We start from the raw sequence: 24,377 nt of genomic DNA on the forward strand, positions 1-24,377 counted from the left end.
AACAGGCCTGTGAGAAACCTTTTCTGGGGAACCTCTTTTGTGAGAGACCTTGCTCCCTTCCACCCATTCCTGCCAGCAGCCCAGACTGGGAGCATGCGAGGGAAGGATTTTGTGCTTGTCACTTCTGCAGTACAAAGCAACCTTGCAGAGAAGAGCTGGACTGATGAATTAAGCACTCACCTTGGATATCAGCTTCAATATCCTTTGCCCTTACCTCCATGTGAACACCTGAGGAACTCCCTTGCCCTCTCTCTTCCTCAGTTCTTGTCCTAAAAATGGGAATAATACCCTCTCCTTTCTCAGTCAAAACTATTTGCACTCATCAGTGCCCCAAAACAGCCAACACAAAACAGCTCAGGTCACTCTGATATTACTGGTGCTAAGCACAGTGAGTTAAACTGGCTAGCACACACACGAACCACCTCCCATGTCAGGGCCCACAAGAAGCTTTGGCATTTGTGAGTGTGTGGCAGACAGCAGCTGTGTTATCCCTGCAGAGCCTGGGTCATGCTGTCCGTTCTGCTCTAGGCTGCTCTCACTGAACTTCCACAATCCCACCACACGCAGAGCCCACTGCCACACTCCTTAATCACTGAGCCCAATTAATTCTGAAGTCAGATTCAGAGGGAGAAAAAGAAAAAGAATGTAGAAATGAGCACTGGAAACATGGACATGTGCTTGACAAATCTCAGTTTATTTTTCTCTTTGTGCAAATCAGTGCTACTTAACTTTACTCACATTTTACAGTGCAGGGGACAGAAGCGATTACAACATTGTTCAAACAAACTGCAGTTCAGTGGGAGAGTGGGATCGTTCCGAGTCCTGAATCCCAGATAGTCTCCATGTGTTGACGATTTGCAATAAAAAAAGAACTGCACAGCCAGCATTTCCAGTAGTTATTTGTAATACATGCTATCTCCACAGCATCTCCAAGGGAAGCCTGCTTTCCTCCCCAGGCATCACAGCATTCACAGCTGCATCCAGATGCCAAGCAGTCACAGTCAGTGGCATATAAAAAGTTTATAAGACACAATTCCAAGTTAGAGCTAGCTGAGATAGACAAGAAAAGAGCAAATGATAAGCTCTTTTAAGTCACTTAATCTCATTTAGAACAAGATCTAAACAAAGCTTAGCAGTGGAACGGGAAGCTGGTCCTAGAGTGAGAAGGTAGATTCCTGGTCTGGCCAGCAGCGCCTGGAGTCAGTTTGCAACCACACCAGCAATCATCACTCGGAAAGAGGAAACAGGATGTGAAGCCAGGCAGTCCCAGCCCTTGGCAAAATGACTGAAAATCCTGGTTACGGCCAACAGGAGAAACCCTTGGGGATACTGTGCAAAACCAGCTCATATCAGTTGCCACAGTTGTCAGGAAGCTCTGTGAGGAGACAATCATGCGTGACATGGAAATTTCATTGTGTGATACTAAGAAAACGAAAGGGAGTCACTTAAAGCATCCACCCAGAGCACATAGTCACACCACACTGGCTGCACAGTGCCCGTCACTGTTCAAACGCAGAGCAGATGAATCCAAAAATATGGTCTGGGAACGCAAAAGCAGCTCCCCCATCAACAAGTGGGCATCTAGCAGTAGGCACCAATTTGGGGGCAGCTGGGGGGCTGCTGGACAGTGTCCGTACCACTGCTGAATGGTTCAGGAACTGGTCCCTAATGTAGCACCAAAGGACCAAATCTCCATTTGCTACATCGGATTCAAGTCTGCCCCACAAAGCTCATCCACAGGGGATGGAGAGAGGCTGCAAGTCCAGCATCCACAGGGAATAACAGAAGGAAAGTTCAGACTCGCTCACTATTAGAAGGGCTTTTTCCTGCCCAGTCTGTCTGCAGTTGCTGACTGCGGCTGCTCCTGGTCACAGTGCTGGGAGGGAAAAACCCTTCCCTGCAGAGATCCTGAACCTCCCCAGAGCTAGGTAATGAGGCTGTTTAGAGGCAGTGTTGCTGTTTTCTTAGAAAGAGCAGACAGACAAAGAGCAGCCAAACTTCCTAGCAGTATCAGGAAAACAAAGGAAGGCTGTGACTGACCCATTTTCAACAAATGAAAAACTCCGCTCTTGCTTCCCTTTTTAGCTTCTCCCTTTGAGACATCTCTTAGCAACAGCTTTGCTTTGCCATCACGAGGCTGTCCTTGTAAGGAAAAGTAAGAGTCCATTAATGAGCCAAATTTATCACTGGGGAAACTCTGCTGACCTAATTACACCAGCCACGTATTTGACCCATTATGTTAACCTTCCTCTGCTTCCTCCACAGTTAAAAGGAAAACACCTTTCAACTTTAATCAGAGCAGCAGAGAATACAAGGAGCAAGAATTAAGAAGGAGCCAGAAATGCCATACCTTTATCTATATCCCACAATACAAGACTTGAAGCCATAACCCAAAGTGAAAACACATGCACCTACAGGGGAGATGTATAAGTACTGGGTGCAGAGCAGCCCTGACTAAGCCAGCTTTAATCCATGCGTATGAGCACCAGAAGGATGCCTGAAGGACGTCCATTTATAGTGTGGCTCCGGGAATGTAAAGCCAGTCAGCAATGGCAGTGGGCAGGTGTGTCATGGCTTGCAGCCTCACCCACCAGTAGGTCTCCATGGGATTGTAGCGGTTGTTCGGGTGCGTGGAAGTGAGTGCATCAGTGATGTCATTCAAAACCAGAGACATGTCCTTCAGGCCACTGTTAACGAAGGACTTCATCAGGGCCACGTGGCGAGTGAAATATGCCCTCCCATAGTCCTCCCGCACAGTGTCACTGGCCCCGTTCCATAGCACCTCAGCCTCCACGTCGATGCTGTCCGCTGTCAGGATGCCCGTCGCTGCCACAAAGTTACTGGGCTCAATGAGGATGACTCTGACACCCCAGCGGTACATCTCCTGCCGGAGGCAGTCGGAGAAGGCCTCTACCCCGAACTTGGAAATGCAATAGCAGGAGCGAGACGGACTCACCATCCGCCCTAACATGCTCGTGACATTCACCACACGGCCTGGAGTGGGAAGAGCAGGGAGAGAAGATCAGTTGGCTGTTTTCAGCTAGGAGGTCAGGACTGGCTGCAGGGGAGCTAGCCGAAATGTCCCAATAAAAGCTGTTTTGTTGGATGATGCTGATTTGTAAAATCCGAATCTTCTGAGGGGTGTCCAAATCCCCTCTCAAGGAGCCCCTATGTCCTGATTCAAGCAAGCCTAGCTCCTGCTCTGACCTTCTACATGGATGGCACACATGCCTGCCTCCATGTCAAAAAGAATTTACAAAGTGTACAAGACATCCCCATCTTCCTAACTTCCAAGTAGGGCAGTACCCAGATCTTCTGATGCTATTAGCTGTGTACTCTTATCTCAGTGTGCCCCACTCCTCCATCTCACTGGGGAAGGGTTCAAGCTCACAACTAGCAGGGTTACAAGCTGGAAAGTGCATGACACAGCGTGATGCCATGCAAGCTTCCCGACTGTTTCTGTAAGCACGACAGCTCAGCTGCAGCCACTCTGCCTAACGTAGCTACACTGCTTCTTGACCCAAGCTGGATGGCAGAGGGCCAGCAGAGGTTTCCCTGAACCTGCAGCATCAGCAGTGCCATTTGTTCACCTATCCGGCCAGCCAGAAGTGCCTACAGAGTTATGTGGCTGGCACAAAAGGATAGGAGACGTAACATGCCGCTGGCTATGGGACAGCAAAAAGCAAGGTGTCCTGACTCCTGACAGTAGCCCATGTCAATCCAACTGCAAAGCTCTGGCAGCTCATGACAGATCATGCCCTCTCCAGGGGCAGTGACAGTAGTGGTTGCTCCTCTGTGGACACTCTGTCCTCCCCCAAGCCCAAGATATCTACAATTACAGTTTCAGCTGCATTTACAAACATGCCCTTGAAATCCCATCAGCTATTTTTGCAGAGAGGATTTTCACAGCCATGAGCACACCACTCTTCTAGAGCTTGAAATTTTAGCTGAGAAACAAGTGGGCGGCTCTGCTCTCTCATCCCAGACCTCTTAAGTGCAGCTCAGAGGAACTGTAAGAACCACATATTGACCTGATGGGTAAGTTGCCTTTTGTGCAACTTACCCATAGGGCTTATTTAACAGGTACTTACTTTCTGGAAATAGTATCTTGGAAATCCTCTCAGTGTAACCCCTTTCTGTCCTCACAGAACACACAGCTGTGCCAACATTCTCCTACACATGCTAAATAAAGAAGCCCTTCAGAGTTCTGCTCATACATGTCACATTTTTTATAAAACAAAGACTTGATAATACTGTCTTTCTGTAAGACAGCTAAAATGGCTCTGTTATTGACTCATTTATTCCACCACTACAGCTTGGCAATCAACTGCAAAATGAGTAACATGAAGTGAGTTGTCCAAATATAAGCACCTGGTGCCACTTTGGAGGCCAAAGGTATCATATGCCTGGCCTCCAATTACTGTTCCTAAAGGTCTAGGTGTCCCACAGGTCCTGTGTCATAGCTGCCAGCACTGCACAAATATTTCTGAGACCCTGGGATGTTTAAGACATCACCTGCTGTGTAGGTGCCTGGACTGCCCCCGAAGGTGACCATTAGCTCCACTGAATTCTTACACAGCATGTCAAACCTTGCTGTCTGCTTTGCTTGCATGACTCAGATACCAAACCCTCCCACACTGGGCTGCACAGGCATTCCCCAAAGTAGAATTTGATCCATAATTTTTAACCACTTCTTTGTTGCACTGCAAAAGCTCTCTGGCTCTTGCCACGCTGCCCAACATGTACCTTTAGCTCTGCGAATAAGGGGCAGGAAAGCCTTCGTCACTCTCACGGTGCCCCACAGGTTGATCTCTGCCACTTCCTTGTACTTGTCTAAACTTGTGAATTCCACCTCTCCAAAGGTTGAGACACCAGCATTGTTCACCAGGCCCCAGAGTCCTGCCAACAAACACATGGTTAAAGAGTGGAACAAGGAAGAACAGTGTCAGAGAGAAGCAGCTTTCCTAGTTGCTCCTAGTAACCCAACTCCTTGACAAAGAACTGGGCACTTTTGTAGAAAAAAGTAGAAGAGAAAAACCCAGCAAGCAGAGGAAATGGGCTCTGGGACACCAGAAGTGAAGCCAGCAGGGCTCATTTGGAGCTCCAGTGGTAGTAAGGGGGTCACATCAGCATTGCCTCCATGAATGCCTCTGGCCCTCAGGCCAGATGCTGTGCCGGTGCTTTGTATGGTTGAATCTGGCTGACCCTCTCCTATCCCTCCTGCAGGTCCTGGGTTTATCTTCATTCAGTGACTGCCATGGCTCTTACAATTCAGAGGTGTCTGGATTTTCCCTCAATTTCAAAAAACAGAAGGAAAACAGTTTTGAAACATCTTGAATTTCTAAGTCCATTTCACAGCTCTGGAGAGCGCATGAGGTTGATCCATAGGTTCACAGTCCAGTGAAGCCACTGCATGCCTCATCATTCACTCCCCAAATGGTCCCACAGGCATTTGCAGAAGTCAACAAAGGAGAAGTAACAAGGCGCCTGCACACCCCAGGACTAACCTTACGAACGGCTCCAGCTCAAGGCCAACCGTGCCAGAGACTATGCCTCCTAGCTTCGATCCCTTTAACAAGCAGCAGAGATAGAATAAAGGCACTCCTCTTGGGATGCCCATCAAGCTGAGGTAAGCTGTCTTCCTTAAAATAGAAAAGGTAAGAATAGTACTTTTTGGAAAGGCTTTCAACCTAGAAGTCTAACCTGGAAAACAACTCTGAAAATACCTCTGAAGTAGCAAGTCATGTCCTGATTTAAGAGCACCAGGTTAGGGAATTGGTCACCTCAGCAGCTCCTGGCTTAGCCCAGATAGTTGACTTCTCTCAGCCCTAACTATAGAAGAACACGGCAAACATACCAACCCTTAAAACTACTAGAATTTAAAAATGAACCTCTATTGTGCATGCAGTCCTGTCAAGATTAAATTGGCTGTACTTAGCAAGAGCTTCTGCACTGAGCCCTTTACACGCCTAGAACGCAGCAGGCCACTGAGGATTTTTTTTAATCACGTTAAAAGTGACTACTGCATGAGTCCCAGCAACAAATGCTTGTAGGACCGAGTCCATACTTTGTTGAAGCTGAGGACTATACAGCCATGAACAGCAGTAGGACCAAACAACAGAAGAACCAGAACAAGATATCAGAGTTGCTCCTCATTAGATGTCCAACCATACACCTTTGTTGTTCTGACTGTGCAAGTACTCAGTCAGAATCAGGTCCCTTTCTACTCTGTGACCTTCTTCTTACCACTGAGAACATACAAACACAGGACTGGGAAGGAGTCTTCAGGGAGTTCTGATGCTGCTATCACAAGTACCCACGTCATGCCATCCTGTTGATAAACTTATCAAGCTCTCTCTTGAAGTTTCTTGGGCTGTTTGCCCTGCCTCTGCTTCATAGCCTCCCTGCTCTGATGTCTGGAAACCTTTTAATAACTTCCAACCTAAATTTATTTGTGATCAAATAATAACCATATAGTATACCAAACACGGTCCTATAGGCAAACTGCAGCTTTCCACAATGGCCAAATAAATACCAATGGAATTTAACCTCCTGGTGCATTTAAAAACACCCATGTGCCCTTGCTAGACTGGCTGTCCACTCTCATGATGGCCCTAGTAACCCTGCTCTGCCCTGTTCCCAGATGAGTTCATTTTCCCTGAATGCTGGTGGCAAGCAGTGTATAATGGTCTGGAGAAGGTCATGCCCTACCCAGTGACAACAGTAAATTAACCATTCCTTCCTGGTCTATCCCAGAATGGATTTTCCTGTTCACCTGTCATAGCTGCCACCATGCCAGCTTTTTCCAGCTATTATGTGGTTGGCCCAGCCCCACTTTTTCCCTGCATTTCTATCTCTAACAGTCAGTGGTGAATATTACTTCCCTAGCTCAGTTCATTGGCCTGCAGCTCTATTCTCCTCCAGATCCATCGTTTCTCAATCCCAGCCAGGCCACGATGGCCCCAGAGGCTGTTTAGGATAACAGCTAAGTGGTGACCTGTAGCAAAAGCCAAGAAAACATTTTGCTCACCTACCCTTATTTCTATTTTTATTAATTATGGTTTCTAAATGCTGCAGTTGGGTGCTGCTGCTTCCATCCAACATCTCCTGCCTGTCACTGCTGCACTTACTGAAACTGCCAGCTTTAAGAGGTCAGGATCACTCTGAAATCCATGCTCTAGTAGCTGGCACAGCATCTCAGCCTGAATTGGGTCCCCTGTACTGCTTCAAAGCAGGCTCTAATCTCTAGCAGGATCATGAAAACAGGCATCTGATGGTGTAATTTCACTGGTAACAAGAAGCTATGCAGAGTAAATTTGGCAGGGATCTACCAAAGACCACAGAGACCTACACTGATAGTCCCAAACTGAGTCTGCAGACTAGTTCCTGGTTCCAAGTTTTTCTACAACCATTCTTGGGTAATCAGGTTAGATTTAGGAACACTTATGAAAAAGTGATTTAAAATGGTTCATTCTTCTTGGGATTTCATTACTAGCTGATCAGGTCATGTTACATACAGTACAAAGTGCTGATAGTTACCCGGTCACTGGACTGTTTGCAGGACAGTGATGTATTTATAGAGCAGAGCCTTATCATTATTATTTCTTTACTGTGAACAATACAGTAGGAACTGGATAAGATAAAAGCAAACAGTGGCACTCCCATCAAAATGAGTTTAGACTCTAAGGTTGTACGCACATAGCAAAGCAAAAAGAGGTATGAACGTGTGACACAAGACCTGTTCTGCACTAACTCCCCTGGGGCCATACTTGGTGTGTAACAAGAGCCTCTGCGCAAGGCACTTCAGTCTGCATACAGAGCACTTTCCTGCACCTATTTATTGGGCACTGTTTATTGGCAAGCCCCAAATACCAGTCACACTTACACTCCTGAAAAGAAGTGTTTGCTGTGTTGCACAGTGTTGCAGCAAATAACGAGAAAATAAGGCCCTCAGAGCAGGAGGGACCGGCCCAACTTGCTGATCAAGGATGCAAAATTTCTGGGTCCCTGCTAGGCACAAGGTTTTGCAAACACTGCTGCATTTATAGAAGCAACAGAGCTGCTCCCTTACAAGCTATCAGTCAGTGGGAAACAGCTCTGCGCTGCTGCTGTTGTTGGGCTCTTCAGGAAAAGCTTGAGAAGCTATGAAATGTGTGACGAGGGTTGGATGACTATGTAGGAAGAAGAGTCATGCAGAACGAGCATGTGTGGGAAAGAGAGCCTTGGTTACACTTCATAAGCTTGTTTTAGGAGGAAGGGTGTGCTCACATACTTTGTGTGAAGGTTAGAGCTACTGTTACTTACTAGCTTTACACTTGCTGTGAACAAGGACAGGCCCATGGCAGCCTCATCCATGCCTTAAGAGGAGCAACCACCCCTCCAACCACACAACCTGTAAGCCCTGGAGCCACAGATATGAAATTCAAGTCCACCCTCAGCCAGGGTCTGCAGCCACTGTTCAGCCTGCTACTTGCACACAGGCTGCAGAGAAACCCACATGAGGCAAAGAGCCTCACAAACTCAGCACATGGGAAGAGGGGAGGAAGCACGCCAGGCTCTGGCTGTAAGCTCCCATGCCACTGCTTGACCATGCACAGGAGGAGCTGCCTGAAGCCCAACATAGGAGCCAAGCCATGATGCAGCAGGTATATGACCAGCCACCCCTTCCTGGGCACCTCTGCGCCCCTCACGCATGGAAGTCAGCAGAGGGGTGGGCATGGGACACACAGCACGAGCAGCACTTGGGGCTGCCTGTGCTCTCATGGGCTGGCCCTACAACAGGTACTCTTCTGCCCTCCCAGCCCCATATACATTGCCAAAAAGGAAGAAAGCAGGCAAAAGGGACTCCTGTCTTCTTTTACATGTTCCTAGGGCCCTTGGGCTGGTGGCATGTGCTTTAAGGTGGTCTAGGCTGAGCCTATCCTTGCTGCTGCCTCATACCACCATTGGACAGTTGCATGGCAAACTGAAAACAGGGATTGACCTGGCTGAAGAATGATCCAGGTTTGGGGGCAGGTCAGGTTTCTAGTCCAGCTCATCACTCAGTTACACAAACAGGTTGTGCCAGCACACCAGAAGGGACAATAGTGAGCAACCAAGGCCTGTGACTTCATTAGCCAGAAGGGTCACCACAGAAAGGTCTGTGGGATCCAGACCCCAAAAGGAAGATCAGAAGGGGATCAGGCTCTAGCCACCACATGCCCTTCACAGATGCTCTAGGACAGACACATGCTCTTGTGGGCTTGTTGCCCACGGTAACAGCCTTAAGCTCTAGTGAGTCCTGGTCTCTTCCCACATGGCTGGCATGTCAATGGTAAGCCAATTCTCCCCACTGACCTGAGTACTGCACTGCCTGATAGCCAGTCACACACTGTCCCAGGCCTCCAGGCTTGTTAATCATGTTCGGGCAGTGCAGAGAAGGAACAGCCTGGCCAGAGCAAGGCCTGCTCCAGAGGAAGGTTTCTGTGAGCACACCAAAGAGCCAGCTGGCTCAGGGAGACGGAGATCCCCACAGACCTTTCTCTGGCTCCTTAAGGTTCCTCTTCACAAAATCCACAGCTTGAGCCACTTCCTGGTCACTGCACACATTGATCTGCAGCACCTTCATGCGATCCGACTTCATATTCTTCAACTCCCTGGCTCCATCTCCGTTCTTATCCTGCTCACCAAAAACAGAAGAGGTCCTGGTAAGAGGGATTAGTAGCAGTAATGCACCTCGGGGCCAAGCATATTCACGTAGATAAGAAATAGGAGCTATTAAAATTGCACTTGGAGGTACGCAAAGAGGCAAACAAACAGGCACAGGAGCCACATTAACCAGTGTGCAGCCCATGGTTAACTTCCTATTCCCTCCAGCACAATTCCTACATCTCTATTGCTGACCTGCTGCTTTGAAATGGCAGCAGAACTCCTCCTGTTTGCTCCTCACGTGTAGGGTTACACAGCTGTAACAGTGCCAGGTACTGTGTCAGCCTGGGACAACCCTGGGGGAACTTTCCGCTGCCCCAGTCCCCATGCTCTGCAGGTAACACAAACACTTTTACACAAATCAGGGTCAGATTTTCTAGTCTTAAAGCAAAAGGCTGAGTACCTTGCTCATCTCATTCCAAAATATTTCTTGGTTTCTGATGAAATACTACTGTCAGACTACTCTGAAAGCAAGACATTAGGGACACCTTTGGCATGACTGACAGCAAACAGTCTGATGCTACAGGATACAACAGAAAACATTTACAGCTTAACCTGGGAAATAATATTTTGCACGATGCACAGGAATGCACACACAGTGGAGAGCAACCACACAAGGACAAGGTGACAGACAAGTGGCATGAAAGGAGGAACCTCTGGCTGAGGAAGCAAAGACACATCCTTCCTCCCCACCAAAGATGATGAGAACACGATGGCTCCCCTTTCTCTCCTCTGTTCTATCAGGTCCTTCACTGTCAGGGTTTCATGTTGTAAGATATATGTGCAAACGTTTAGGTTTCGGGAAAGGAAATGAAAATCAAAAAATTTCAGCCATTAATTTAAATTAGAATAGTGAAGAACAGAGCAGAGCAGAGATTAGCTATGTGGTTCTGCCATAGGCTCAAGATTTAATTCACCAAATTATTCCCTGCATCACAGGCTCTGTTTTACTAGGGAGGAGGAAGTTATGAATTGGTGAGTCACCGTGCCTGGCTGCCACTCTTCCTTTAACACTTGATACTACCTCCCACAGAGCAAGGGCAAACAAGGCAAGCAACACTCCCACCTGCTCAGCTGCCTCTACAGCAAGGCTGATGTGAAAACTGTGCAACTGCTTAGCTTTTCTAAATGTATCTCTGATTGCCTAGCTAATGAATATGGTATACAAGTTCTTCCCTCCATCTTCAGTCCAGGAAACAATGATTTGTGATGAAGGAAGAGAGCCAAAATTCCTGTCTCAACCTTAAGCAAAACAGGGTAACTCTGCTACATCAATATATAATTAATCCAGAGTTATGACAATAGGAATGAATTTCTGCCCCCCAGCTGCATATCATTTCAAACTGAACTATTTCCAAATATCACAAAACCAGAAAATATAGATTTGAAGTTTTCTAATGCACATCACAGACAGTTCTCATCTAGCCATGGAATGAATCTCTAAAATTAGCATTACAAGTAGTGAATGATGTAACCATCAAAATAATACATTCCTTTTGAAATGGGTGAGGGTTGTATGATGCCTCCCTCAACATATTTCTGGAAGATGCTCTTGCAGCTTAGCTGTGAGCTACACAAAGTGCCTTTCAGCTACTTAACAGTGAATAAAGTGGAGCGATCCAGCTTGTAAAGAGAGATTTACTGTATCTATATGGGGGCAGGGGGGAACTGTCTGCACTCAAATATTGCTTCTTATTTCAGAGCCCTGAAACCACCTTTCCTTATTGTTTCCTCTTTCATGATCCTCAAAACAAACATTTCCACTATTTTTTGCGAAACAAAGTCATAGACCAGTAACTTAAAAATCCGGTATAAACTGTTAGTATTATTCATATCAAAGCAAGTTTTCCCCTTTGACCAATGCAACCCAATCTGCAAAGTTACTTTCTCAGCTACAGATGACTATTGACAAAACACATTGATTTTGGAAGGCTGACTTCAACACAAAATATTAACTGGAAACATTTTTCGCAGTCACAGGAACCACCTCAGCCACTTCTTAAGAAGTTTTCTGGACATAACGGTAAAGCAATTTGTTTCATAACTAACAGATGAAGGGGCCATATATTTCACAGAAAGAAGCCAACGCCTTTTTATTTTCTGGGGGCTTCAGGAGCTATAAGTGCATTCACTGGTCAGATATCCATGTAGTACTTCCTCCTTGTTTTTTAAATGGTAGTTTTGTTGGCTGGGGCAGTTTCCCTGAGAACAACAGGACACAAGATTGTGACCAGACACTATTATTACATTTCTTCCTCACACACGGGCCAGTTCCTCTGTCTTTACCCTTGCAAGCAATCCCATACAAGCTGCCACTAGAATAAGGTAGTAAGATTTTAGGCCTGCTCTGTTTGCGGTTTTCTCTCTGCAACCTTGAAGCACTATGCAAGTGACAGGACTGCAAGAACCAGACAAATCTGAGTGGAAACTCAGGACAGGGTTAGCAGAAGAAAGAGCCAGCCCTGCAGGAAGTACTGGGAGGTTGGCATTCAGGGCCACCCTAGTGACACTATCATTTAAACTCTCCTGGAGTCAAGTTGGACTATGGCATATGGCCCCTAGCACCAAATGGGGAATAGAGTGTAGCACACCCTTTTCATAAAAGCACTTTGTGCCTGAGGTCTGTGTTGAGACTAATCGAACTATTAGATCCCAAGGGTAGACTCTTGCCAGCCCTGGGCCAGGCAATCCTCTATGAGGACTTTTCCAACTCTTCATGCTTTGATTCAGCATGGCAGCACTCAGACCTTCATTTGTCCTTAGGTACAACCATTTCTGCTACCCTTATTACAGCGGAGCATGTGAACAGCTCAGTTCCCCACTGGATTTCTGCCTGCCCACCCCACAGATGCCTATTGCATGAGGGCACGGCTGGCTTGTGGCCCTGGGTCTTTGCCATCTCTTTGGGAATAGGAACATCTCAAGAGAGGACAGCTTGGGGATGCTTCTGGCACAGGTGCCCCAGGGAGCCAAGTCTGCAGCAGTATGTCCACCTCAGGACGCTGCGGGCAGGGAGGCTGCACAGCTCCCAGACCGACACGTCCACAGACCTGAGCCAGGCTTGGTGTTTGCATCTCACTGCCTGTCTGCATGCAGAAGGGAAACATGCTGGGGATCCATTGCTTCTGCTGGTGAGTCCCAAGGCAACGAACAACATCCCATGGATCGCCAGTCATGCAGCAGGGTGAGCCAAGTGGGATCCCAGCAGCACCGGCCCTATTGCTTCTGCAAAAACTCTCTCCCCATCCTTTTGTACCTTTTTCTTCCGTTTTTGCTCTCTCTGAGCAACTCCCAGCCTCCCCTCCCCAGTTTCATTAGAGTTGAAAGCTGTCCTGATCCACTCCAGCATACTGCTACTCTCCAGAGACACCTTTAGTGGAACTTTACTATTTCCTGCCCAGTTATCTCATTTCCCTCTGTTACCCTGCCCTTGCAGCCCTGCAGTAGGCTCTGGCTGCTCAAACCCACCCTGTATAGCCTAGTAGGGGCTGCTTCTGGGCTGGGAGGCTAGCAGCAAAACAAGTTCCCTCCACCCAGCAGAGAAGTCTCACTCAGGCTTTCTGCTGCCTTCCTTTCCCTTCACTTGTTTTCTTCTGTGCTGATTCTGAGGATCTTGATGCAGCTTGAGCTAAGGGACAGGCAGACCACACAGGGCTCTGCTACAGGCAGAGTGCCCTACTGTAATGGCCTGAGCTGTGGCTTTTTTCCAAGGAAGCTTGTGGGATTCAGCAGTAGATCCCAGCAAGAATTTGGGCACCTGCAGTGAGATTTCAGTGGTAATCAAGAAGCCATAAATACAGTGCTGAAAAACCTCACCGAGCAGTTGCTTATCCTGAAGGCAACCCCACAGGCACCTTGTCATTGTGCTCAGACTTTCCCTTTTGGTTGTGTCTCAGCACATATCGAGCTGGCCCAGCACCTCACACCCATGTCCACCTCCACGCCTGAAAATGGGGTCCCTCCACCCAAGATTTCTGAGGAGCGCAGTCTCATGGGCTCACACAGACCAAGATCAGGCACAGTACAGTTGAAGGCGATGCTCTCATTTGGAGGAGGAAACAGAGCCCATTATTACAGGCTTCTAGCCTTAACTGATCACACCACCCTCAGCCAGAGGGAGTGCTCCGGCAGGGGCAGGCACGCTCCCAGCCTCTGCAGAGGAGTCACACTGCTAGGCAGCAAACACTTCAGAACAGCAGGGCCACAAAGACTGCAAAAGAAAGCAAGACTGTGCAGCCTCGTGGTTAGGGCACTCACTGAAACCCAACCTAAATTTTTTCTGCTGCAGATTAATCTGATTTCTGCATGCCCTTCCTGTTGTAGCCAGAGTGAATGATTAACTATCCTTCTTTTGATAACAACCTTCTCATCTCCTTACTCCGTCTTCTCTTTTTCAGTTTAAATAATCTCATTTTCTTCCGATGTCTTCTCACAGGTCTTATTTTCTAAACCTCTCATTATTCATCTTATTTGAGTTTACACATACCTTTCCTAAAACATGGTGTCCAGAACTAGACACAGTGTCCCAGCTGAGGTCTTACCAGCACTGCACAATGACTTAGACACAACTTTCCTGTGACTGCTTCCCAGGGTAAGATCTGCACCGTTTTGCCCGTGTCTCAGACTAACTCATTCAGTTTGCGTTCCACTATCAGCACCAGTTTCCTCTCAGTCTTGCTGTTGCCTAACCACCTGTTCCCGTTTTGCATTTCCTAAGCAGAACACTTCACACTTGTCATTACTAGATTCCATCCAGTTGATTTCAGACTTTATCTGATCTGTAAAGATCATTTTGAATCCTAACCTATTCCCCAAAAGGCCTGCAAGCCTCCCTGCTTGGCACCATGCCCATTTTTTTGCAAGTAAATTTTCTATTCCAGGGGCACTCCCAGGGAAATTTGACTACTTTTTAGTGCAAGGACCGGACAGCAGTTCCAGGCCCCCTCACAAAGCCTTTGGTGGTGGCTCAAAGTCCTTGGTGGGTCCAAAAGGAGCGGTGTCACTGATTTCAGACCAGGTTGGGGACTACTTCAATCTAGTTCATTAATGAGTACTGGACTGCCAGGGCCAGGGCTGAGCCTTCCAGGCTTCCCCTTCAAATACCCTCCAAGTAGGAGCACAACTTTTCAAGGACCTATTGGTGATAGCTACACTTAGGCATTACACCATAAGTTTGCTCATGAGAATATCATGAGCTACTGTGTCAAAACCCTTATTCAAGATAAACATTTACTCCTTCCCCTTTAATCCCTCTGCTGCTTAGTTTATCACAGAATGAAATTAGACTGATATGGCACAGTCTGTTCCTGGTAAACCTATAGAGGCAGTTTGTATCACACCATGATCTAGATATGTATGAAAATTACTGCTCAGTGTGCTGCAACTTCATCCAGAGAACTGAAGGTGAGTTGCCTCATTGGTAATTCTAGAGGTCTGCCTCTCTTTAAAAGGCAGATATATCTGTCCTCTTCCCGTCTTCTGGAAAACCCCTGGCCTCCATAGTTTCCTGAAGATATCACCTGTAGCGCAGAGATCACTTTGGCTCACCCTTTAAATGCTCTCCAGCACATTTAATCAGGTTTGGTAGCTTGAACATGTCTATTCATGTAAACATCCTCTTTTCTTCTCCATCCTGTAGAACAGAAAAAACCTACCTCCCTATGAAAACCATTAGCATTAAACATCTGAACACAATTTACTCTTTTTTCAGTAAGATTAAAGAAAATAAAACATTGACTGTTTCAGATTTTTCTACACTTTATATTCTTCAGTTTATTTTGTAAATCATCTATGTGCTCCTCCCCTGCTTTTAATTCTAATAATTAATAGAAACTACCCTTTGGGCTCACTTGTCCTTGTGAAATGAAATACTCTTTGTACTTCATCCTCTTGAGTTCTGTCTCTGCCCGCTTGCAGTATTCTTATTATCCCTGTGACTTTGTTTTTTATTTGATGGTCATTAAAAAGCTTCTGATGCACTTGACAGGGTACCAGCTTGCATTCAGTGTAAGAGCTTTCTATGACTGCTAGTACTCCAGGGATCCTTCAACTCTCAGCATAAAAGCATGCAAGTAAGTGATGACAGAGTAACTATGTGTGAACTTACAGCCTGGCATCTGCTCTGTGACAGCTAGCTTCATACCTGCTCTGACCCTGCAGTGAAACTACAGCAGCTCATTCTTCTTTCCTGACAGGGTAAGTTTCCTTGCATTTGCCATGAGCAGTTATATGCTGCATTCTTAGCTACATGTGCACCCCTTCATTTATCAGCAATAATCACTCAGGTGCTCATAACTTATTCTTTGCAATAAGAACTCCCTGCCTTTATTGTTGTTTCCTGCTTCTTTTGGAGCCCATTAGTCTTTTCTGCAGTTACTGTATGCTTCCTTTTCTTGCAACAGACAGCTCCAGATTTGAAATAGTTTATCTGAAGTGCATTCTACTGTTAGGCTTTTAGTAAGTTCCTCCTCATAAAAATTTAGATTTTCTTGCTAGTATCTCCCTCAACCACCTAAAACATAAGGCTGTTCCATGGGGACATTGGCCATCCCAAGAACCACGGAGAGCATTCTGCTGTATCACTTTTACACTGTGTTACCACCAGATCCTGTCCCTCAGATGCACCTAACAGCAACTAAAAAAAACTGTTAACAATCCCAGAGGAAACCAGGCCTGCAAGTGAAATCCTGGGACACTGAGTCCAGGTCTTCTGTTCCCAAGACCAAACAAGCCCAGAAGAAGTTATGAAAGGCAAAACAGATGGGGAACAGTGCAGAGAGAGAAGTATATTAAATATCTGCCAGGTAGCACAGCACAGAACAAGAGTCATATCCTCCCACTCTCTACCCCTTCAGGATAAAGTGGTTAGTCAATCTCCTGAAAGCTACCTGTGAATCAACTAGGACTGCTGATGCATTTTCCACTTCAACGCAGAATTTAAGTAGGGATCACAAAATCTTTGGCTCTGAATTAAGATGCCACCAGATCAGATGAGGGGATGCTGAGGGCTGCCATGGCATTCTGGGACAGGTAATCCTATGATGAAGAGGTAATCTGTTTCTTTGTTAAAATGAGCAAATGAAGCTCATTTAGGGTACACTTAGTTCCTTTGTGTGGTTTTAAACAGTCTGGCCCTCTTTGATCAGCACTAGTGTGCTGCCTTCTGAAATAGTGGTCTCAGAATCATTCCAACCCCTTTTCTTTCTATCCCTTACACCTGCTGCTCTGCAATGTCAGCGTCTGACTTGCTATCACCACAGATACAGACATCCCAATGCAGTGTATGACGTGATCACAGAAGGATTTACAGAACGTCCATATGGAAATTTCCAAAGAGTGGCAACTTTCCAACAGGACTCTTTTGCTCTCAAGTTACACAATATGTCAGCTGATAATAATTTTCCCTGCTGGTATGGTGGAAGAACGTAACCTCTGCTGAGATCAGGCAGGCAAGGAGCGTTACCCTTCATGCACCTTCATTGTTCTTCCCCGCTACACTACTCTAAAATCTGTAGTCACTGCTCTCTGAGCACCTGTGCTAGAATAGCCATCTTCAAATAGCTTCTATTCCATTTTAAAAGTAAAAAAGGTAAAGCAAAAAGATTCAAAATACATTTTTTTTCTTGTCATTTGTTAGCACTAAAACCCATGATTATTATGCTGCCAGCTGAATTCACTCACTAATCTTCATTTATTTTCCCTTTATCTTGGTTTAGGGAAATAAGTCACTTTCCCTCCCCAGCTCTCCTGTGTTTGTGCTGCTGCCTTAGGTCCTTTACAAGCTTAAGTCAGAGCAGAAAGCAGTATTCAACTGCAGGGGCAGATAATCTATATCCCAGAGTTTTGGAAGAACTGGCGTATCAAAACACAAGCTTAAGATATTTAAAAAAAAAATCTAGCAGATGGGTGCCCAATCCCTGCAGAACTGCAAAAGCAGCACCTGCCCTGAAGGAGAAGAAAAAAGGTCTGAGAAATGAGATGCTAGTTAGTCTAACACTGATAATGCATGCAGCTCTGGAACCAGTGTTGAAGAAAAGAATAATGAAAGATACAGGGAATGTAAGCAAGCTGGATTCCTCTGAAGTATATAATGAGCTGGGCAATTAGGGTAAGAACGAGGATGTAAAGTCTCCAGCAAGACAGATGGCAACTGGTAGTACTGGAAAGGAAATACTCTTGCTGGTGTAAAGTCACTACTGGACTTCCTTGAAGGACCAATCTCATTCAGTATTTTATTTATATTTTATTTATATTACTGCCCTCCCTAACATGGGAGTGTTGATGAAATCTGCTGGTGAAAACGCTGGAGGCAAGGAGGAGTACTGGCACATCATGCAAAAAGAACTGGATGGTCATGAAGACTGGACTAACATAAGATTAAAATTAGTACCTCAGAGTATGAAGTAATCCAACTATGATGATAAGAAAAATCAGCTATGAGCCTGACAGTCATTTAGATAGGAGTAACTAAGGAAAAGGAGGACCTGGACAAAAGTGATTAGGGAAACTTGTTTAGGCTAGTAAAACAAATGCTGAGAGAAGATCTGAACACTCTGCCATTATCACAGGGACAGGCACCAGAAGAGTGCCAAAATATTTAAGGTCATTTGACAGAGGAACAAGTGGGTATGAAGTGACTTTGAACAATTCGGGTTGGAAATGTATGTGAGTTTTGACTATCAAAACAGTGGGGGGGGGGATATATATTAAGGGTAAAACCCCAGCTGAGATGAAAATGGATTTTGCCCAGATTACAAAGAGGCTCACACAGCATGGTTACCTGCAAAAGCAGATACTCGGATAATGGGCCAGCAAGCCTCTTCTGGTTTAGTGCACCTACACTGATCTCTCCCAACAAGTAAATGCCACTGGGCAAATGCAGGTGATAAGAGGGTAACACCCACAGATATCAGAGAGGTACAGTTAATTCCTTCATTCAGCTATCCATTTCCTATAGAAGTACAGCTGGAAGAAGACACATTGGAGACAGAACCTGACCGAGGCAGGAGAGAGGGCTTTGAGATGAGTTTGAGGAGAATGTCCCCAAAGGCAAGCGACAGAATGGAAGACAGCAGTAGAGATGCCTGAGGAGAGAGGAGCCCATAGTGTCATAGCAATCTTGCACTATTAGATTTATCAAGTGCGTTGCAGAGAGGCCTCAGTGAACAGTGCCCTACTGTGTGAGCTATTGTACAGACATGTAGCTGATAATTCTGAGCTCTTCAGAGCAGAAACTACAGTAATAACAAGATGTAACAGGCAGATGAAGCAATAGAAAATATAAAGATCCTCACCCACTGCACCTCCCACAGGTCTTTGACAGTGGGAGAGGGAAGCCGCAGATGAAGTGGTTGTTACTTGACAAGCACTTTTCTCCAGTCACAGAAGAATTTTGATCATTATTACCACTCACCGCTAGCAAGCATCCAGCAAAAACAGTGAATCCCTTTGCGTGAAGCCGTTTTGCCAAGGCATGTCCGAAACCTTTGTCACAGCCTGTTATTAGCACTGCCTTCCCTTCAGCCTGTGTGGGGAAAGGCAGAAATATATCATCAGATACTGCAATGTTGCAGGCACCACCATGCAATGGAGCAACTTATAGTCCTGCAGTCAGGGCCAGACAGTGTTTAGAAGGTACCATTAGTGACTGAGTGGTGATACAGCTGATATCTGGGCTCTCCGTAGGACTGAGCTCGCCTGACCTGAGCTATCTGAAGGATGACTGCTTAATCCAGGTTCCCTGTAAAATCTGCAGAGAGTGAAAAGCACCTCCTAAAAACAGGAATTATCCTGCACAGATGGATGTCTAGAGAAAGCAGAGACAGCTAGCTCAGACCTGATGCATAATTTTGGACAAGCATCACTCTGTATGCAGCAAAATCCTAAATGCAATGAAGCCAGGTCATAATCCTCTGTAGCTCCGCTCCCTGCCCCGTTCATGGTGGTGGGTACAGGCACAAAAGACAATTCCAGGTGCAAGTCACAATGGGCATGTACCTGTCTGCATGCTAACTTCATTGCAACCTAAACCCAGCAATTTCAGTGGAGCTACTGCCGATTTGACCAGTGTAAACAAGATGACAAGATTCCTGTGTAAAAACGCAACCAGCTCACAACTACTGCGAAATTCAAAATTTAGTCAATTGTTGATTTGTAACAATTTGCATTGCCTTGATACAGTAGCTAGAACAGAACCTCTCTCTTGCAAGTATCAGTGGCCAAAACTGAACAGAAACATTTCAAAAGTCAGTGATCTACCAGCTTCGATGCACTGTAAGAGTAGCACAGAAAACATCAAAATGACAGTATGTTGTTTGTTTGAACTGCACAGAAGATCTTTTAACTGCAGAGTGACTCTCTATTGTCTGTTCTATATCCACTCCCACTCTATGCAGTACTTTCCAATCTATATTTTAGTGATTCAACAGAGCATGCAGGAATGTGACTATAGAGTCCTTCTGAAAATACTGCAGTCTAACAGGAAAAAACATATTTAATCCTACAGTTCTCTCCTACATTATTATCTTTTGACTGATGGATAAATTGAGAAACAACTTGATACCACATCTGGTATGACACAACAGGCTTGGGATAGCTCTGGGAACAGAATCCAAAATCCTGAAGAGAATCCTCTACTGCAAACCACTGCACATTTGCCCTCTTTCTTTGCTTGAGGGCCCTCTCTCCCCTGCTCTGTTCACCACAGCTGGGAGGCAATAAACTTGTAACGTTTAACTGAGCTAGCAGACATCCACCTGCAGGGTTCTAGACCTCTCCAAACTGAAACCATTACACGTCAGACAATAACACAAGGTAGTAATAAAGATTTTGAGAATGCAATAAGGAAGTGAGGTCACTTCCTTCTCTGTGGAGACATCTGCAATTAATATTCTCTTTTACTGCACTAACAATGTCTACAATATGAACATTCATATTTTATGCTACTCATGCATTAATTGCCCATTTTTATCTGAAAAGGTGGCTGGACAAACAGGTGCAGTCTCCAGTGCTCTAATTTCTTGTTTTGCTGACATAGGCAGTAGTGAAAGGGCAATATGGAATAATTGCAGGGTGATAGTGATCAGAAGAGTTACTGCACAAATACAGGGAGTTTAAGCAGACAGCAACAAGCAAATAAGCTACACCCTGTCCTGTCCTCCATCTCGTGCTGAAGTTACTGCTTTCACAGGAGAGTCATGATTTGAAATTGAAACTGACTGACTGAAAGTATATCCTGAATTTAGCATATGATCACCCACATAAATTCTGATTCCTACATTCAGACAAAAAGCACCCATCTACAGGCTAATTCTACTAACACTGTAAAGGTAGCTACAGGTACTAAAGGATATATGATAAGTGAGAATTAAATATACACTACTCAGTACTAATCTAATTTACAGTGACACAACTCCAAGAGACGAGGATCAAGTATGGACCGGATCACAGAATTTGCCAGTTTACCTCCTCCCACATCTATTCAGCAACCTGGCCCCTTAGAAATGAAAGGATTTGACTTGTTCTCTGCCTCCTCTCCCTTGTACCCTCTGGTTCTGAAACCTGAAGACAGCTGACTTCCAGGAAGTACAGGAACTGAGCATAAGACAGTGAGTTGTGATTATTTCCAAAGACCAAGACAGGCAAGTGGAAAAGATGCACCACCATCACTATAGTCAGCTCCCTCATCAGCCAGGCTGATCAGGACAGAGCTCAGCTGAGAGAAGTAAAGGAAGATCTATTTACAAACGGCTGAGCTGCGTTCTCATGTGCACCTAATTTTAGATCTCAGCAGCTGGTTTGCTGCCTCTGATTGAAAAAGAAAACCGCACACACATACACACAACAGCAAAACAAACAAAAAGGAGGTGCTTGGAAAATCCTCTCAGGTGTCTATAATGGGCAGAAAAGTGAGGAACAATTTACAGTATGAGAACATTCCCAGGATTGCTTGCTATTATCCTAATTACTGGTAATGAAACATTTGACTGCAGAGGCACACTTCATAACAACAGACTGAAGTCCCAACAGCAGTAACATGCATGCAAAGAAAACTCAAGGGGTGTAACAGATCTCAGACCACTAGCTACCTTTATCTTTGTGAGATGCTTGGTGGGGAGAGAACAGCCGAGGATGAGAGCGGGGAGTCATCCCATTTCCAGAATATGCATCAGCAGAGATCCTATCCTAAAAGTCTGTAAACATGGAGAAATCTGATCATCCTCACCTTTTGAAAACGCCCCAAAAGAGGCCTCACAGGTCTTATTCCTAGAATTTTGTAAGGGTCACCCTCTTACAGCTTACAGTTAGACACAGCAGTGAGACAGACACAAAAGGCTGCCTATGCAGGCAGAGAGGACCAGATATCACAGTGATATTAATAAGCTTCTGGGGGAGAGTTGCAGGTGCTTCACTCATTACTGGTCAAACAGTGCTCTCAGGAGATACTACAGGAGAAACTGTACATACACACAGTGTGGCCAGGGCACCTGAGACCCGATGACAGTGCAGAATAAATTCTTGCATTGGAAGTGCTGGTATGATATCTCAGTGGGGTAATACAGTCTGTGTCACTGCTACGGGATCCATGGCACTTGAACAGCAATACATGCTCCATGTAGTTCCAATAGTTCAATAGCTCCAATGAGATCAATTAATTTTAACTTGCAAACAGCTCAGATGTATAAATGTCACTAATTTTCCTAATGGGATATGATTGCCTTGTTAAACTGTAGAATTTATTTTACTCATGCAGATGCTCTATCAAAATTAGCCTCTTTTGCAGCTGAAGTGTATAAGTTAAGCAAGACTACTTTGATTGCCTCTTTGCCAGCCTTTCTGGGCAATTTGGGAACCCACCATGCTTGCCTAAATTCCATGTTCTTCCACTGTGTATCACTTGTTTTTGAGATCCTGTTTCCTTTGATACCCTCCCCAACCATCTTCTTGTTATCAAGTAGATCAATTTTAAAGAGCAAGCAGTTACATAGTACACTTTGCTGGTTCCTTATTTCCACAGTCAGGAATCTGAGGTTTTTAATCCCAGGAAAAGGAACTGAAAATAAACACTAAAAAGAAGGTAATTTCCTACCTAAAATCCCCCATCTATAGAGCATCCTCTAGACACAAGATTCCCTTTTTAAAATTTGGACCACCTCTGAATTACTGACTTTTCTGTAACTCTGGATAGCACAGAACGCCTGGTTATAATGCAGCATGGCTCTGAGAAGCGCATTGCCTCCATTTCAGTATAATAAATACTCACAGGGAAACACAGCAGAGAAAAGTTAAAGCACAAGGAGCTAGGTGCCAAACTACTCCTGAAAAGCTGAGTCATCACAGCTGAAGGGTTTCCTAAACCAGAGGCTAGTGGCCAGATACTGTACTTCTTCAAGAGGTTGAAGCCACAGATGACCGCTCCTTGAAGCTCTGGAGAAGGTGGTAAGGCTACACTTACTCAGGTAGCCCCATCTCCAGCCATTCCTCATGACACCAAAGGCAGGCCACCCTTGGGAAGCACCAGGCGTGACAAAAATGGGTAATGCTGGAGGAGCAGAAAGGATGGGGAAGCAGCAAAGTAGGAGAACGCAAACAGTACAAAACTGATCTGGCCATTTCAGAGGGGGCTGGATCCAGCTGGGAGCTGGAGGCCCTGGAACAAGAACATGCTCATTTGCAAATTCCTTCTGGGGCCTGCAGAAAGGTTGTCTGGAGCATAAGCAAGAACTAAGCTTACTCCAACCCTGTGAGAGAACCCCAGACATTTTATTTTTAAGAGACTTATGGAAGGAAACTGGTTATACAATTCCTTTCTGTTCACTTTTTTTTTTTCCTCCCTTACACTCATTTCCAAGTTTAGAATCCTGGAACAAAAGCCATGTCTCCATTGTTTCATGAATCTTGTGAAGAAAAACCATGGGTTTCACAGCAGCAGGGCGGTCAGCATTGCAGCCTCACTCAAACTCCTTCAAGAAGAACTGACAGACTTCTGAACGCCATTTCAAATGCCAGCGTTGCGTCTCCCTCGGCAGCTTCGCTCTCCGTCCCCAGCAGTGTTTATATTAAACCTTCGCTAGCCCAGCTGCGATACAGGAGCGCAGCCCTTTGCGTGTTGTATGCGTGTACCTGTTGCAGGTACGCGGGCAGGCAGGTGCTAGGGCTGAAACACCTCCAGCCTCCCCGCCTGAGACCCTGCACCTGCCCGTTTAACGGCCGCCCGTTTAAACCACAACGGCCGCCGCACGCGGCCAGGCGAGGCGAGCACCGCGCCGCGCGCCATTTTGTGCCCCCGGGCGCTGCTGCCGCCCGCGGGCGTCTCGCCCACAAGCCCCAGGCAGGGGGCACCGGGCGGGCCGCGCCCTGACCGAGCCGAGCCCGGCCCGCGGGGCCCGCTCCGAGCCCCGCCACCGCCGGGGAGGTCTGTGCCCGCCGGGTCGCGCCGCGTCGGGCGCCCCTCACCGAGCGCCCAGTGAAGCGGGGGCGAGGGCGGCCGCCCGGCGCCGCGGACCCGCTGCCCCGCGCCCTCCCCGGCTCTTCGCCGCGGTACTCACGGGCAGGGCGCGGCGGAGCCGCGGCAGGAGGCGGCGGGCCAGGCGCCGCCCGCCGCCCGCCAGCAGCGCGGCGCCCAGCGCCAGCAGCACGGCGACGCCGCGCATGGCCGCGGCCTATCGCCGCCGCCGCCCGCACACGCCCCC

At 46.4% G+C, this 24,377-nt stretch overlaps 1 protein-coding gene across 1 annotated transcript; it reads right to left on the reverse strand.

The window, feature by feature from the left end:
* Window positions 1-673: 673 nt before the first annotated feature.
* LOC106485917 (D-beta-hydroxybutyrate dehydrogenase, mitochondrial-like) lies at window positions 674-24,338 on the reverse strand. Its single transcript, XM_067302185.1, has 5 exons — window positions 24,234-24,338; window positions 19,100-19,210; window positions 9,517-9,658; window positions 4,747-4,899; window positions 674-2,994 (listed from the first exon to the last, which is right to left on the reverse strand). Exons 1-5 carry the CDS (start codon window positions 24,336-24,338, stop codon window positions 2,513-2,515), a joined length of 993 nt encoding a protein of 330 aa, XP_067158286.1. The 3' UTR covers window positions 674-2,512.
* Window positions 24,339-24,377: the final 39 nt, after the last annotated feature.

Source organism: Apteryx mantelli, chromosome 9, assembly GCF_036417845.1.
Source record: "Apteryx mantelli isolate bAptMan1 chromosome 9, bAptMan1.hap1, whole genome shotgun sequence".
NCBI lineage: Eukaryota > Metazoa > Chordata > Aves > Apterygiformes > Apterygidae > Apteryx > Apteryx mantelli.

What these genes read in the sequence shown, in the direction of transcription:
- LOC106485917 (XM_067302185.1), bottom strand. Translation starts at nt 24,338, where the DNA reads ATGCGCGGCGTCGCCGTGCTGCTGGCGCTGGGCGCCGCGCTGCTGGCG. An exon ending in GGCTCCGCCGCGCCCTGCCC is followed by an intron (nt 19,211 to 24,233) that starts GTGAGTACCGCG and finishes TTCCCCACACAG; the next exon opens with GCTGAAGGGAAGGCAGTGCT. An exon ending in CCTTAAGGAGCCAGAGAAAG is followed by an intron (nt 4,900 to 9,516) that starts GTCTGTGGGGAT and finishes GTTTGTTGGCAG; the next exon opens with GACTCTGGGGCCTGGTGAAC.